At 35.8% G+C, this 15,425-nt stretch overlaps 1 protein-coding gene across 1 annotated transcript in view; it reads left to right on the top strand.

Moving 5' to 3' along the window:
• DOCK2 (dedicator of cytokinesis 2) overlaps window positions 1-15,425 on the top strand; it is a 186,925-nt gene that overhangs the window by 44,382 nt on the left and 127,118 nt on the right. Inside the window, exons 24-26 of the mRNA XM_085299593.1 lie at window positions 691-761; window positions 1,087-1,193; window positions 14,129-14,277. Of these exons, the coding sequence (XP_085155719.1) occupies window positions 691-761; window positions 1,087-1,193; window positions 14,129-14,277 (327 nt within the window). The remainder of the gene's footprint in view (window positions 1-690; window positions 762-1,086; window positions 1,194-14,128; window positions 14,278-15,425) is intronic.

Here is a 15,425-nt window from a genome sequence, read left to right as displayed (position 1 = left end):
TTTGAATCTACAAAGGAACTTTATGGACCCTGACTTGTGCAAGTTAATGTCTTCTGGGATATTTACCTTAAATGTTGATGATGATTTTGAGCTTGAAGATTACCTCTTGAGTATTCTTGTCTGTGTGAGAATAGCAATGTTCGTCTTTTTTCTTAGTTTTGTCATCTTTCAGTATTCTTTTAGATTGTCAAAGTACAGTTAAGAAGTGGATGGGATAAGAATGATCTTCAAGCAGTTCAACTGCAAAATATTGGCTACGGAGATGACACTGCGTGCTGTCCTCCAGAAAGTGTCTTTATGATAGAGATACATGACACTTATCACTTCTGCTTACCTCATGGCACATTTCTGGGACAGAATTGATGCAAAGGATATCCAAGACTTCCTGCTTCAACTGATGCTTTACACTTCTGCATGATAAAGACATTTTTACTCCGAGCCAATTTTGGAAGCCCTTCTTTGAACCACTTCATATTTAGGGGTGTTTAAGTTCCTCTGCATACCCTCAGCATAGGAGCCCTTCTGTGACAAGTATTCTGTGACAAAATTTATGTTAAAGTGTAAACTTTGAACCTGAAGGAAAAAGCCCAAATTAGTTTGATTTGTGCATGTTTCAGTGGTGTTCTCTATATTATATGCTGCATACAGAGAGAAACCTACAATGTTAACGCACTCTGTTTAACAATTCAGGTTGCTGCTCTGAAGTACATACCATCAGTTCTTCATGATGTTGAAACTGTCTTTGATGCCAAGTTACTGAGGTAAGCTGCTTTTGTTTAGTAGATATATCAGACAGTGTCTCCAATGCTATTYGGATTCTCAGGCAGAATAAATTATTATTGATCAGTTCAAGTCAATAGAGCTATGATGGTTTATACAAATCCAGACAATTCCTTTTTTTATTTATTTCTCTTCAAAGATACCTTTCAAACTTGCTATTGATCTTTTGTCAATGTGACATAGGACACAAATTTAAATCTTAGAAATAAGAAATATTTAGAAGTATATATTTTTCTCTTGCTATCTTTCTTATTAACATATGATGAATTAATCTTTATATTTGTGACTTTTTTCCTGTATGTGCAGCCAGCTACTATATGAGTTTTACACTTGCATTCCACCAGTGAAACTACAGAAGCAGAAAGTGCAGTCCATGAAGGAAATAGTACGCAGCAACCTTTTTAAAAAACAAGGTAAATGTAAAATGTCTTTAGAATTTAATTTAAATAGATATGAAAATGTTGACTGACTTTGGTGTAATTAGTGTTTTGAAATTGAGTAGATCAAAGGTTGAGAGAGTGTGAATTTTGGAAGTCCTACCCCTGAAGAAGATTGACCACATCCTGGAAAATGACTAGAGTGCAAAAGCGTGGTTGCAAGAATAGCTGGGTCTCAGAGAAGCAGTTTTATGTGTACTTCCTATGATAGAGTATTTCAATAGATGGATCTATACGTATCCTTTCAATCCATTTGTAGGCTGTATAGTAAAATAGGAGCATAAAATGAGACCTTGTGAAGGCAGCTTATGTTATGCTTCATTATGAGGTCTATGCTTGGGCAGAGGAGAAAATTCTGATAGTGCAGCTGTAGTGTAGTACAGCTCCAGTGCAGCCTCCCTGCCCTTTAAGGGAAGCAGAATTTTTCACAACTTCTACTGCAGCCTGGCAGAATCAACCCACTGTGCAAGCTCTGAGGAACAGATGAAACTAGTTAATTTTCCAACAGATATAATTTAGTATTCACAATTTTTTGGATGATTTGCTGTATTTAGAAGTACAATCTGATATATCATTGTGTTAGCAGTTACAGTTCCTGCTGCTGCTAAGGTCGGAAGTGCCTGTCTTAAGTTTTATCTCTGCTTCTTGTGGCAAAAGGCATTTAGACTAGAAGAAAAAAATATTCTCTTATAAATTTGAAAGACTTATGGATTAAAATAACACTCTCCTGAACACTTGAACTGACTAGAATTCAATCAGTTACCTTGACTGGAATTAACACTAAAAAAAAAATTACCTAATGCAAGGTCTAATCACCAGCTTCTTGTACAGCAGTAATGATTTTCTGTGCAGACTGTAACTATATAAGATGCCAGTCCAAACTGCCAGACAGTGAAAGCTGCAGTTTGTCTCCAGTAAACCCCCTGCATTATCTGTAAGAACAGTCAGAGATTTAAAGCACCTGTGTAAATCTAGTTCTAACAGTACTGCAGTTACAACTTTTTCTATTCTGTCTTTTGTGTACTGTTATGCTTTTTCTATAGGGTGAAATTAGTTTCCAGTCAAATACTTCCTTTGCTGGAAGTTAAACTTAACTTTGAAGAGTCTGAGACAGAATGATTAAAAGTTGGAGAGTCAGTCAACACTGCTGTGATATAACAATAGTTTTATATATATATGTATATATATWTTTTTTTCCTTTAAGAGCTTGTTTTACGGAAGTGCGTTTCTGTTGATTTGTGCATCAGGTTGTATAATAAGGAACAAAGCCCTGATAAAGATTCGGAAGCAAAACTGAGGTTATTGTATGCTTTGCAGTTATATAAACTTACATGTTAGTCATATTGATATGTGACATTTAATTCCTTTCTTCTATATCTATCTATGCTCTAGAAGAGAAAAGAGTTATTTTCTGAGGGATGGGGCTCTGTGCAGTGTTGTATGTGAGCGGAAGAACAAGTTGCTTGATAGTATAAGGTAGCAGTTTTAATAAAAGGAAGAGTGCACCAGCCAACATAATAGTTGTGCGGCATTTTTCTTTACTGAGAGAAGAGAACATGCTTAGTGTTGCTCCAGCATGTCTCTGACCCTTCRCTTGCTGTTGACAGCACTGAAACCTGACTTTGTCGCATAGTTTATGCAGCTAGTAAGGGTGGGTGTGGTCCTACTGCTGGTATCAGTTGCAGAGTTTTTCTTCTTTTCTTCTGTTTCATGGAAATTTGCATGGAAATTAGTGTACTGAATTTGGTGGTTGTTGTTATTATCACTTCTGAAATACATTGTATCAAAATTCTAGTAACTTTGAGTTTACAAGCTAACTTCAAAGTGCTGGGCTCGGGGGAGCCCTGCTAGGTTGGTAGAAGGATAAAGGAGTGTCTCAGGCAGCACGCAGGCTGGAACTTCTATGCTTCTACTCTAACACACTAGGCGGCCAACAGCATTGCTGTTTCCAAATCACAAACGTGGTAGCGTCTAGGTGTCTTGGGTACGGCATTTATTCTTTTTTTCTTTGGGGGGTGATGATTGTAACTTCTCACTGTGTCCTAATGCTGCTAATGGCAGAAAGTCAGTCTTCAAATAAATGCAAGGTGTTCTTATATCTGTGTGATATTTTAGTTATTTTCATTTTCTTTTTGCTTTCGTATTACTTGGAGTTAGCCAGCAAATTGTAATCAACGTAGGAAAAGYCTATAACATGTTTATTTGCAGGCACAGGAAAATGTGAAAGCACTGATACACAATTATGTATTTCTGATTTTATAGTAGTATGAAAATTTTTGTACTGTGCTGTTGTAATGCTGTGCAGAATAAACAAGAAACAAGAACTTTGCCTTGTATGTTGCTGTGATTTATGAAAAGAAAGAAAACCGCAAAAGCCACCTTCTAGTACAGTAAATGCAATTGATTCTCAAATTATTTCYATAGAAAATGAACTGTGTTTATAGGGTATTGACACAAATTCCTGATTCATTACTTCAAGCAACGAGATGGCAAGTTCTTTATGAGAATGAAAGCATATGTAGTGTAGCACAAAACAGGATGCAGCATAATTAAGGTAAGACTGTCAGCAGTATCATTAGCTAAAGTTGACATTCATCTAGAGAAGGTAATAGGTTTCTATCATAACTATGAAATACATTTAACTACATTGCCAATTACAGTAGAGTCTCTTAATTTGTGTGTTTCAGATTATCCACTTTTTCTTCCAGGCTCTAGTGTTTAGTCTCTTTCTTTTCTAGTTCATTAGAGTTCCAGTTCGGTTCATTTATTTCCATTCCCAATGGTATTGTCTGTACTCTTTATAATTTAATTAGGTTTCGTATGTTGGTATTTCTTTTCGTTCACCGATTGATGTTCACAGCGTTTTCTAAGGAAGTGGCATTGGGGGAATGCAACTGAAAATGTGTTTAAAAAAAAAAACCCAAACCACTATTGTTTTTTAATAAATTACATGTGAACCTGAAGTTGGAATCTGATAAGCTCTGAGGTGAAACTGCGTTTTCTGTACTTAGTTCCAGGTATCTACAGTATCACTGTAGGTACTTTAGAACAGAGTGCTTTTATCAACTAGATATGCAATTAGTGCTGCAGTAACCGATCCTCAAAAGCACCACAGTGTTATGGCAGTTCAACAAGCTTTTAAATTTCACTGACAATTTTTTGGTGAGGCATTAATATCTTGTTCTCGCTCTATATTCCTACAAAGAAAGACATAGTGATTCAGATGTTTCAGTGGTTCAATGCATCTGTCCCAGGGAAGATTGATGCTTTCAATTGCTTGTGGACTTTACAGTGAAAATCTAGGAACATTCTTGCATGATGTGTGAGCACATGGACAGATATTTATCCAGATTGTTTTCAAATGTTCTTTTTTGATCAGAAAATGGAATATTTAATTTCATTTCTGGTACTTTCCTTCTAGACCCCTTCAAACAATTCCTGTTTTACAGGAACCTTGATTTTTAAGTTGTCAATGGAATATTCTCTGGCATAATTATGTTGAAGTTTATAAATCATTTGGCTTTGGGAGGACTGTTTTGGGGTATGAAATGAAATGCTTGAAAAGGAAAGCATTTAATAAATGCTTCAAAGCAGTTATATAAAGTGTGTATTCACATTGTCACATTTGACCTAGTACTCTCTAGAAGTCCAGTCCTGATTAGGAGTTTGATTGTGCTGCAGCAGAACACTGTGAGACAAGCTCCTCCAAAGAATACAAACTAAGTAGGTCACACAGATGGTCACTAGCCGGGGTGAGAATAGAACTTCAGTCTCTTGGCTCTGAATCCAGGGCCTCTGCTCGCTGTAGCTGTAGACATAGTTACTACATGCTCAGCATATGCAAACCACTTGCTGATTTCTGCAAGAACATATGCAAAAGGCATATGTTAACACCAGGGGTTAAATTGCAAGTCAAGACAAAAAGAATTGCTGCACATTTTTTTAAATCAATAGAATATTCTAATTCTTTTATTTTGCTGCTTGGAATCCTCTAAAACTTTTTGCGTTGACCCCTCTGAATTTTTCTTTCTTTTTTACTCTAAAAAAAACCCCAAAATCAAAAAAAACTGCCACAATGGTCAAGACTAATAAAAAGATACCAGTGGCACATACTCCTCCATAAAACAGGAGAAACTTCTTATGTTGATGATCTAGTATTGTATGAAAGATAAGTTACATCACTGCTAATGAAAAAATGTAAATTAATGGAGATTAATGTGATAAATAGTGCAGCAGTTAAGTCGCATGTAGTACTAATGGCAGAGGCATTAGTTTCTGCATCACTATGTGTAGATCAAAAGCCCTGTGTAACAAATACCCATTGGCACGTTTGTCAGGATCGGATAGGTGTATGTTAGAATTGGACCTAGGCAGTTTGTTTCTTTGTATAGGATGAAGGAGTATTACACTTATTACAACAGAATGTACAATAAATAAGTTTATTTCAATAACCAAATTCTTTCTTTCCAGTATATATGTATTCCTCTAGTATGAGTGAAAATATTTTTGAACTGTGAAGTTCAAGCAGGGGAAAGTAAAGCTTGTCCCTCTCATTTTTCAGAAATGGAAGTATTTGCTTGCACTTCTAACAACAAAGTAATGGCACCACATTAGCGTGCTTGGCAAGTATGAGGAGAAGGTGTTACCTTGTCTCACGTGGCTTGAATTTGAATGCAACCAGGTTTTGCAACACTAGCTTTTCATACAGGAGAGCCTTAGCAATGTAAGATTGTCCGATGACATAATGAATTATCCTTTTATGTCTTGTAAATCTTTCTTTATGAAGATTTGAATTTATTACGTATGGGGCATGATATATCAGGAAATGCAGGTTTGTTTTACAGAAACTGTGTAATACCTAGGTTGCATAAGGAATACGTATGCTTTGGTCTCTTTTCTTTTTAAGCACTCAGACTGCAAGTACGTGTTGTGCTTTCAGAGAAGTACAAGTCAGGGTCAACTAATGGAGGTAATCAGAGTAGAAGTGTCAGAATGATTAGAGTCATGTCTCTGTTTTCTTCTGTGTAACCCAGTTAACAATTTGGAAGTATATTGTGTTTGCCTTCAAAACTTTCAAGATAGTTGGGTTGAAAAAATGGTAAAATTCTAGTGATTTCTAATTAAGCCTCTTGCCATTTAGTTGTTATTATTTTAACTAGTTTTAACTGTTATTAATATCTTAGGTTGTACTGGTAGTGATACCAGCTCCTCCAGCCTAACTCTTTTTCATTTTCTTCCATTGTTTTCTTGCTTTAAGGTTCAGCATAACTTCCCAAATTTTTATAATGTTTGAATGTAGGGGTTTGTTAATGCCTTTGACTCCCCCTTTTTTAACTTCTGGGAAGCTGAAAATGGCCACTGTTCATAAAAATTGTCTCTAGATTGAAATACAAGTTCAGTCTTTTGTGTGGATTCATTCTTGAATTGTATTAACTTCAAAAAGAAAAAAAATCATCTAAGGAACATTGTTTTTTTTTTTTTTTTTTTTTTTTTTTTTTTTTTTTTTTTTTTTTTTTTTTTTTTTTTTTTTTTTTTTTTCCTTCCTTTACAATATGCATGAGTGTTTTTAGGACTACGTTATCTTTGAAGCATTCCTTCTCAAATCCTTTAGTTACTTTATGTGAATTTTATTCTTGCAAGATTTTGACATGAATAGGGATGATATATGCATGTGTTAAGGTATCTGCATACATTTGTAGTGGTACACGTGAATGAAAGCTGTTAGTTTCTCCTGTTTTACGGAGGAGTATGTGCCACTGGTGTCTTTTCATTAGTCTTGACCCATTGTGGCNGTTACAGTAAAAAAGGAAAAAAAAATAACCAACCAAAAAACCCCAAAACAAACAACTTTTCTGTTTTCTCTATGGGGAATATTTATATCAAATTAGCATGAAATTAAGATTAATTTTTTAATGGTGAACTTAGAATAAGTTCATATCCAGAAATTCATCTGTTAACAGCTACTTTAAGTAGAAAACAAAACAAATGTCATAGAAGTTCATATAAAACTACTGCTTAATTTAGAAAAATCTTGTGTGTGTTTGTATGTATATATAAAAAGAAACAGAGGAAACCAGTTAGCTGGAAACCATCAATACACTATTTCCCGTATCCAGATGCAAGGCAGAACAGACGTGCTGACTGCATTTGTTGCAGGCTGAGAGACTATCAAGTTCGCAAACCGTATGGCATCTGAAGAGCGGTGGTGTGCTGTGACTGTTAACACTGTACCTGGTCTGCGTGTAACCTCGCTTGCTGACGTTTGCTTTGAGCGGTCAGCCTCGGTGTTGCGTGCCATCTCTGTGGGGTTCGCTGTTGCGGTTCTCCTTCTCGTGTCACAACTAGATTCCAGGAGAGAGAAATCTGTGGCTTCCAGTGCTGCTGGAGAGCCTGTTGGTCACCTATGGTACTTCCCCTTCCTGTGGCTTTTACTTAAGCTGAAATTTGAATCTAGAGGTACCAACTGAAATGCATACGATTTTTCTGCACCACTGTTGCATGCAGAGCAAAATTATACAGTGAATAACGAGGAGGAAGACATTTAATAGAAAGACACCTGTAGTTGTGAGCAGGTCTCCTCCTTTGTGAAAGCACACAGAGCTTTAATGGTGCGCTGACTGCCGTGAGAAGTCTCTCCTTGTTGAAAGAATGTTGTTTGCTGATTTTATTTTTAAAGCTTTGCTCCAATCTGTATTGAGATGACTCCAATGTCCTTATTAAATTGGCATGCCAGTTTTTAAGTGGGCACGAGGCCATCCTGACAGATGGATATGACTACAGGCATGCCAGGGGATCAAGAGTAGTGCTCCCTTAGGGAGACAAAAGTGATGTTAAATCTTTATGGCCATTTTGGCTGCACATATGAGGTGCTTGAGAATGAAGCCTGCCTTGTGGTGTTCTCTTTTTTTCTTCCCCTCTCCCCCCTCTCTTTTCTGAAGGAGACCCAAATGTCTTTTCTAATGATTCTGTTGCATTAATGATATATAAGTATTTGAGTTTCACTTACCTGATATAGAAGTCATCATTGGGTATCTTCTGGAAATCTCATTCACCTGGAGGTAGATAAGGAGAGTAGAGAAATTAGGAAATTACATGCAACTGTGCTTAATCTTTTACCAGAATGTATCTGCCTGACTGTGTTCAGGAAGATACTGCCAGGAAACTTCCTTGAGAGGCATGATGGAATTTGCAGCTGATAAATTCATAAGGAAATATGTATTTCTTTTGATATGTGTTAATGAAATAAATTTGATTTGTTCAAGGTATGGTGCTGACGTTTTATGTGCCCCAATACAGTTTGGGACAGGACATGGTTTTTTGTTCTGTGCCTTCCAGGTTCTAGGAAAGGCAAGTAGTGGAGCAGTTGCTTTATCATGGATTTTAACATTAAGGAAGAATGTGTGTCTCTGTGCTGGAAGTTCTTATTACGTTGCTTATCAAGCAAAGAAGTAAGTGGTGCTTAAGCTTGAAGCTCTTTCCTTCCTTCCCCCTCACCTGTGTCAGGCTTGCTTTCTTTAGGGAGGGGGCTTTTGCTTAATGAATCCATGTCAGCAGATACCACAACAGAAATTTCTCCTTTGGCTCTTTTCTCCRTTGCTGTAACTTTTTCTGTAATTTTCCTAGTTACTACTCCCTTTTTCTAGCCAGTAAGTTGTTGATGCGCAAATACGCACTTTACTCGTTTCATGTAGTTAAAATGTATTTTCTTCTGTGGTGGTACTTTAATAATATAAGCAATAGTTAGCACTTGAATAAAATTTTCTTTGTCCTGAGATAAAAGAAGGATGTCATGTGTTATATAACTTTCTAGTGAAATAGTTTTTAATGTAAATATCTCTTTTCTTAAAATAAGAAGGCATGATGACAGTTTTGTTTGTAGTTATCCACCTGTAGCCTCAGGCTAAGATTAGGGCTCATTCTGTGCAAATACTAGTCTTTTTCAATTTTTCTGATGCATTTGTTTCTCAAAACATTGTGGAATTGCATCTTCATGTGGGATACCTTTAACTGGTGGGTACTTTAAGGAACCTAACTCTTTCTCTTACTGCAAGACCACTGATTTTGTTTCTGAATAATGCTCTGGAAGTATATTATCTGAGTTCTTTGCTACACAGAAAATGAAGGAAGGCTTCTCTATTGCCTTAAATACCAAGCTTTTTATCTAGTAGCCAGTCATAAATTGCAGCTGTATAGTGTAATCTAAACCCAAATAATTAATACAATAAATAAGGTTTACTTAAAAAAAAAAAAATAGTGGTGGTGGTGGTGGTAACTTACTTAATAATGTATACATACATACTTTCTGCTTTCAGTTGCTTTGCTATAAAAAAAAAAAAGAGGGGGTGGGCAGAGTAATGAAGCTAAGGTTATTTAAACAATATTTGAATTTCTGTATAGTTTGGCACTTAAGCATTGTTCACATCTGAAAATTCACTGTAAATAATTGATTAGCTGCATTTGTGAAGTCCTTTTAATAGAATCTACACATATTGAATGTAGACTCTTTTATAATAGGAAGCATAACTGTGAGTCATGAAGCTTGTACAGAAATTAGCTTTTGAAACTGGAGGAAGTCAATTGTAYGTTCTGCCTCAGCTGTCCTCTAAGCAAAATAGGAAAGTTTTGTATACGCAAGAAGTCCTGCTTTCTTCATGTTCATGAAATTTGGAATGAGTTCATGTAGAAGAAGAAAAACTATATTAAAAATTTATTTCTTCTACCTTGTGTGTGTGTGTGTGAGAGAGAGAGATTTAGTCAGCAGTGGGCATTTTACACTCTGGTAGGGAGAATTTTAAATGGCCTCTGGAACTCTGACAGGAAGGAGTTCTAAATTGCTTCAAACAATAACTTCTCTTTAAAGTCTTTCAGTTATAGATCATGATCCTCTATACTGTCCAAGTATTGGTCAAGTGGGTAAAGACTTTATCTATGTAGATGTCACTGGCATGAGAAATGGGATGCGATGTAATTGTTATTAATATACATAGTATAATACCTACCTTGAAGTCCTGACTTTTTCCTGTGTAAGTACAAATTTAAAATGTACTTGAGCTAAAATATAGTATTTCCCTGGGGTAATATCTTTGCTCAGTTTGGTCTCTTACTTTACTTTATTTCTTTCAGAAATAAAGCTCTGTAGTATAGATTTGTATTAGATTTATTATCCAGTTGCTTCCTTTAAAAGCTACCCAAAGAGAATTTTTTATTTCTGCTAGGTGTCTCATATCTTGGTTTAAACCTTACTGGTTTAAAAATGGAGCTGTATATTGGGGGTTTGGGGGCAATAAATAAATATGTTTTTGCTGATAGATGTGAAACTGCAATGTGCGTATAATAGTCCACATTATGAAAGGTGGCTGAGGTCCCACATAAGTTGGTATGACTTTGAACTTTACTGTTATCAGGGGGCCTGTTAAAATGATTATGTAGACATTGTAGTGTCTTCCTGCCCCTCCCTAATTGCTGCATCGGTATTTTAATACAGGATAAACATACATGAGGCAATGTTTCCTGCCTGTCTTCAGGTGTTGTGTAAGTGCTATGAGGTTGGATCAACACGAAATATGTTTCACCCATGTGTCTTTAGAATTACAATTTTAGTTTGGGGCATTGATGTCATCAGTTCTGGTATAGCAAGCCTTGATATTTGAGTCCAATGTGGATGAAAAAATGACAGACCCCGCAAAATACCAAAACTTTAGCTGTGTCTATYTGCATTTGTAGGTTGTGTATAGAGAGGTATTATCATTCATAATATTCTGAAGGTTTCTATTTCCCTCAGACTCAAGATCCAGCTGTCCCTGTAAATTTCTTGCTGTCTGCTGGCACTTGGTTGTTGCCAGCAACCAGCTGCTTTATCTCAGGATCTCTGTATCTTCTGTATCTCAAGATCAGCAATTGCACATTTATACTGCACCCAGCTACCACTAGGCTGTCATTAGTTAAGAGTCTTAACAGTACAGGATCATAGGATAATTTAATTTGTAATAGACTTGAAGTCTGTAGTCCAGCTTCCCACTCAAAGCAGAATTAACTTTCAAACTATGCTAGGATACTCATGGCTCTGCCCAGTCTTGTCTTGAAAACCCCAAAGGATGCAAACTGTGCAGCCTTTCTGGGCAACCTGTTTCACTGCTTCACTCTTGGGAGGAATAAGTTTTTTCCTTGCATTCAGTCTGAACTTGTGTTTTTTCAGATAAGAGTCCATGTTTGCCCACTGGTGAATGCCTGTGTTTTATATATATAAACACACACACACACACGCACACACACACTTTCTTTGGTCTGGTTCAGTGTAAAATATTAGACGCATGTCATCTTTCATTAACAAACCAAAAATCCACTGCTGTCCCACTTAAATTTATTTTGCAACTTTGTTATTGGGTTCTTAGCATTCATGTCACAGAGATGACCTAGAGCTTCTGTCACTGTATGGAGAAGAGTCTGGTACATAAAGCTCTTGACCCAACTCCTGACTTGTAAGAGAAGTAGACATTTATGCTATTGGGTTTTGCAGATGTTTATACTAAAAGGCTTATGCTCTTTTCCACAACCACCATGAAATGGAACTTGCTTAATGACAATAATTATGTCCAAAGGAAAAATATATTCTAAATACATTTGGAATGGTCTAAACCTTCCAAAATGAATTCTTAGCTGGTCATACTTTGAACTATTTCCCCTGAGAATATCCTAGACTGCTGAAGGAGAGTTTCCATAGCTTGCAGTGAAAACAGAGTAAAAGCTTGTTTTCTAGCTTTTCAAAGATGARCAATTATGTTAAGTAATCTGTAGATATGTAGATATATAGAGATAAATATAGTAATCTATATCACGGTTTGTACTTGTTGACTGAATGAAAAAAACATTTCTTTATCCAAAAAAAATTGGTAAGAGACTTCAGCAAGGCTTAAAGGTATTACATGTAATTGTTAACCTTGCTAATGATGCTGTGTTGTTTCAGTTATTGCTGAGAAGCTAATGGCACTGCAATTGTACCATTTATCATTAGCTGCTTTAGAGGTGGTTCATATGAGCTTATCGAGAGTCAAATGTTTAATTTTCAAAACGCATCTCAGTTTCACGAAACTGTGGGGTGTTTGATATCTGTAGCTGATGACTATGAATCTGTCAGTATTGACGATTCTTTGGAGAAGAGCTTTTCTCTCTCTGCATCGACAGAGAAAATCCACTCTAAAGTGCTTTAGAAATGCTAGTATGCTGTACTTGGATGCTACAATAGGTGCTTTAATATGTTCATGGGGTTACTGCATGACAGATGTCTTGTCTGTGGCTAGCATTAAGTGCAGGAAGAGAGTTTGTAATTTAGTCACTGCATAAGATTACTCTTGTACCTTGCAAGCAGGGTTATAGAAAATGAGATCAGTATTAACATTATAGCATTACAAAGAGTAGAGACACCTTTTTGAGGCAAGAAATGATTCTGCGCCCTAGATGTGCTTACAAGCTCGTGGTTTGGAGTTAATTGAAAATGAATAAAAAAACTATTTGAAATACTGCACTTTTAACATATTCCTGGAAATAATTGACTTCTGTGCTCATAGTCTGCTGCTTCATCTGCAAAATTCAGAAATTTTTAATAGTTTTTCATTCTTTCTCCTCCTGTCCATAAATATTATTTTGGTGATTCTGAGCCTGTGGCTTCATTTTTAGTAAAATTGGGTGCATTTTTGATGTGGCTTGCACTCTGCTTGTATATTGGTGAGTTAGGATATTATGTGTGTGTGTCCAGGTATTCTAGTCTAACTTCTTTTAAAAAAAAAAAAAAAAAAAGTCAAATTCTTATTTTTGTTTGCTGAAATTGAGAATTCTAGGGTTTTATTGTTATTGGTTTGGAAACTATGATATGTCTTATTAATAGAAAATAGTTTCCAGGTGGTAATACAAATATTTTTCCAAAAAGTTAATAAAACAGAGTGAAAGGAATTTTAAGCAGCAAGAAGTCACTCAAGTGAAATTTGTAAGAGCTTCAGCTCTGTGTCTGTTATTAGCATGTTTCTATAGTTGTGTATGCTTCTGCAAATTTCTTTATTCAGAGGTGGGACCTTGATGCTCTGAGTTTTTTCCAGGTTATTTTTATAAATATAACAAGTCTTTGTTGCAGCCTTGCTTAATGTTGTTCAGGTTGTTGCACTGTAGTCAGTTTAGTTAGGTTGCCCTGTACCAATAAGTTGCTACTTAAATTACTCAATGGCATGTATCATTTAAAAAAATGAATAAATAATATCTGCTTTATCTTTTATTCCTACTTAATCAGAAGCCTTATTGAAGTTATTTCCAATTTGTGTGTTTTGTCCTCACGACGTTTTGGTAAGCACTTCTGTCGCAACATGTCAATATGTGTGAGACTGAAATAGAACTTGCTGTTTTGTGTCAGTTTCCCTAAATTTAAATGACAGATGTATGCATAGCTCTTGCTCTTTGAAAAATGAGCTTGAAAAACCTTTCATTTGCGTCCTTTCTTTGTCTGTATTCTTTTAAATGTTTTTAGTAGGGAAATTTCAAAATGGTATGCATAGAATGCTTTTGTTCTTATTTGCAAAGAGTAACTAACCAAGTACTGTGTTTTTCTTGCATTGAAATCCTGTCCCTCTTTAAGCACAGTGTATTTCCAGGTATTTCATGTGTCAAGTCCCTAAACATTTGGGACAAATTAAACAGCCTTCAGAATTTAGCTGAAGCATTTTACTTTGGGGTTGTTTTTTATATATGACAAATACTATTGACATACAAAAATACCACACAGGTTTAAGAGAATCCCTGAGGCGTGCCTGAGAAATCGAGAGTTTCACAGTGAAAGAGACTATAGTTGTTCCTGCATATTGCATTTCACTGTTTGGAGGAGATGTATTTGCAAATACATTTGATTTATCTTTGTTTTTTTCTTTCAGAATGCAGGGACATTCTGCTTCCTGTGATTACTAAAGAGCTGAAGGAATTACTGGAACAAAGAGATGATCAGCAGCTCCAAGTCCAGGAGAAGAAGTACTGTGTTGAATTACTCAATAGCATCCTGGAGGTTCTGAGCTATCAAGACCCTGTGAGTATTGATGATCTTGTAAATGGCCCAAGTCTGTAGTAAGCCTGAGCTGATTAAGTTGTAAATTATTGATACTGATGAATCTCATTTAAATTTTTAATAAAAGTCAGTGGCAAGTTGAACTTTCCTCCTATTTTCCATAAGCTTAAATCTAACAGCAGTTAGATATTAAAGGTAAAATGCTGAAATCTGTGATATTTCTATTTCTCAATTTAATATTCCTTAAACAGTCAGTTGCTGTAAATGACTGTAGCAGTATTAAAGGCAATGAGGCTGCATTGATTTATTCTAGTAGAAGTTCTGACACTCCTAGTTTTGACTGTTAAAGATCAACAGAATAACTACTATTTTTCTAAGCTTTTGTAATTATTCTCAATTTAATGTTGTTTCCTTTTATAGAAACCTTCCTAGTTCCTGAAGAAATATTTTTCAATGTGCGAATATTGTAAATTATGCTTTTTGCTTTCAGCAATGTGTGAGTAAAGCAGATTACTCTTTCATTTACTATACMTTGTTTTGAGATTGTTGTTTGTTGAGCTCTCATAATTTGGAGTACTGTAGAAATTGCAGTTTGGGTGACATTTTTCATTTGAGAGAATATTGAAGTGACTTTTTAGTGCTTTGCTTTTTAATGGCTAGAAGATTATTCAGTGAAGTTGCAGTATCATTTCAGGATTTTTTTTTCTGAAAAGACCTCAGAGTTAATTACAGTAGGAAAACTGTAATCCCTCCCAGATATAATTGCTTCTTTATCTTGAACTGTCTTTTCTGATACATGTCTCCAAACTACACAGGCTTTGGATGAAGGAAAGTTCTCATTTGCGTCTCTCTTTTTTTTTCAATATGGAACATGGGCTCATTTTCTAGGGCTGGAGTCATCACCAAGTACTGTTTGGTTTCATGTTTGAGAGGTTGAAACTGAAAAGACACACAGGGCAAATCCTTTTCATGTGTTTTATTAGCGATTTTCCTTATTGTTTTAGACCTTTAGTACTTCAGAAGGGGCGAATATGAGATGATAGTCAGGAGTTACTGGAAAGTTTGAATTTCAAATGGAATTGATAAGAGGAATGGTGAAAGTATGATAGTTTGGGCAAAGAGTGAATTTAAGCCTATGGGGTTTTGAAGTAAAGCAGTTATGGTACTGT

This window comes from Rhea americana, unplaced genomic scaffold (genome assembly GCF_003343005.1).
Source record: "Rhea americana isolate MKP2758 unplaced genomic scaffold, rheAme1 scaffold_150, whole genome shotgun sequence".
NCBI lineage: Eukaryota > Metazoa > Chordata > Aves > Rheiformes > Rheidae > Rhea > Rhea americana.
Note: the sequence above shows the minus strand (reverse complement) of the source record. Positions and strands in the feature narration are given on the sequence as shown.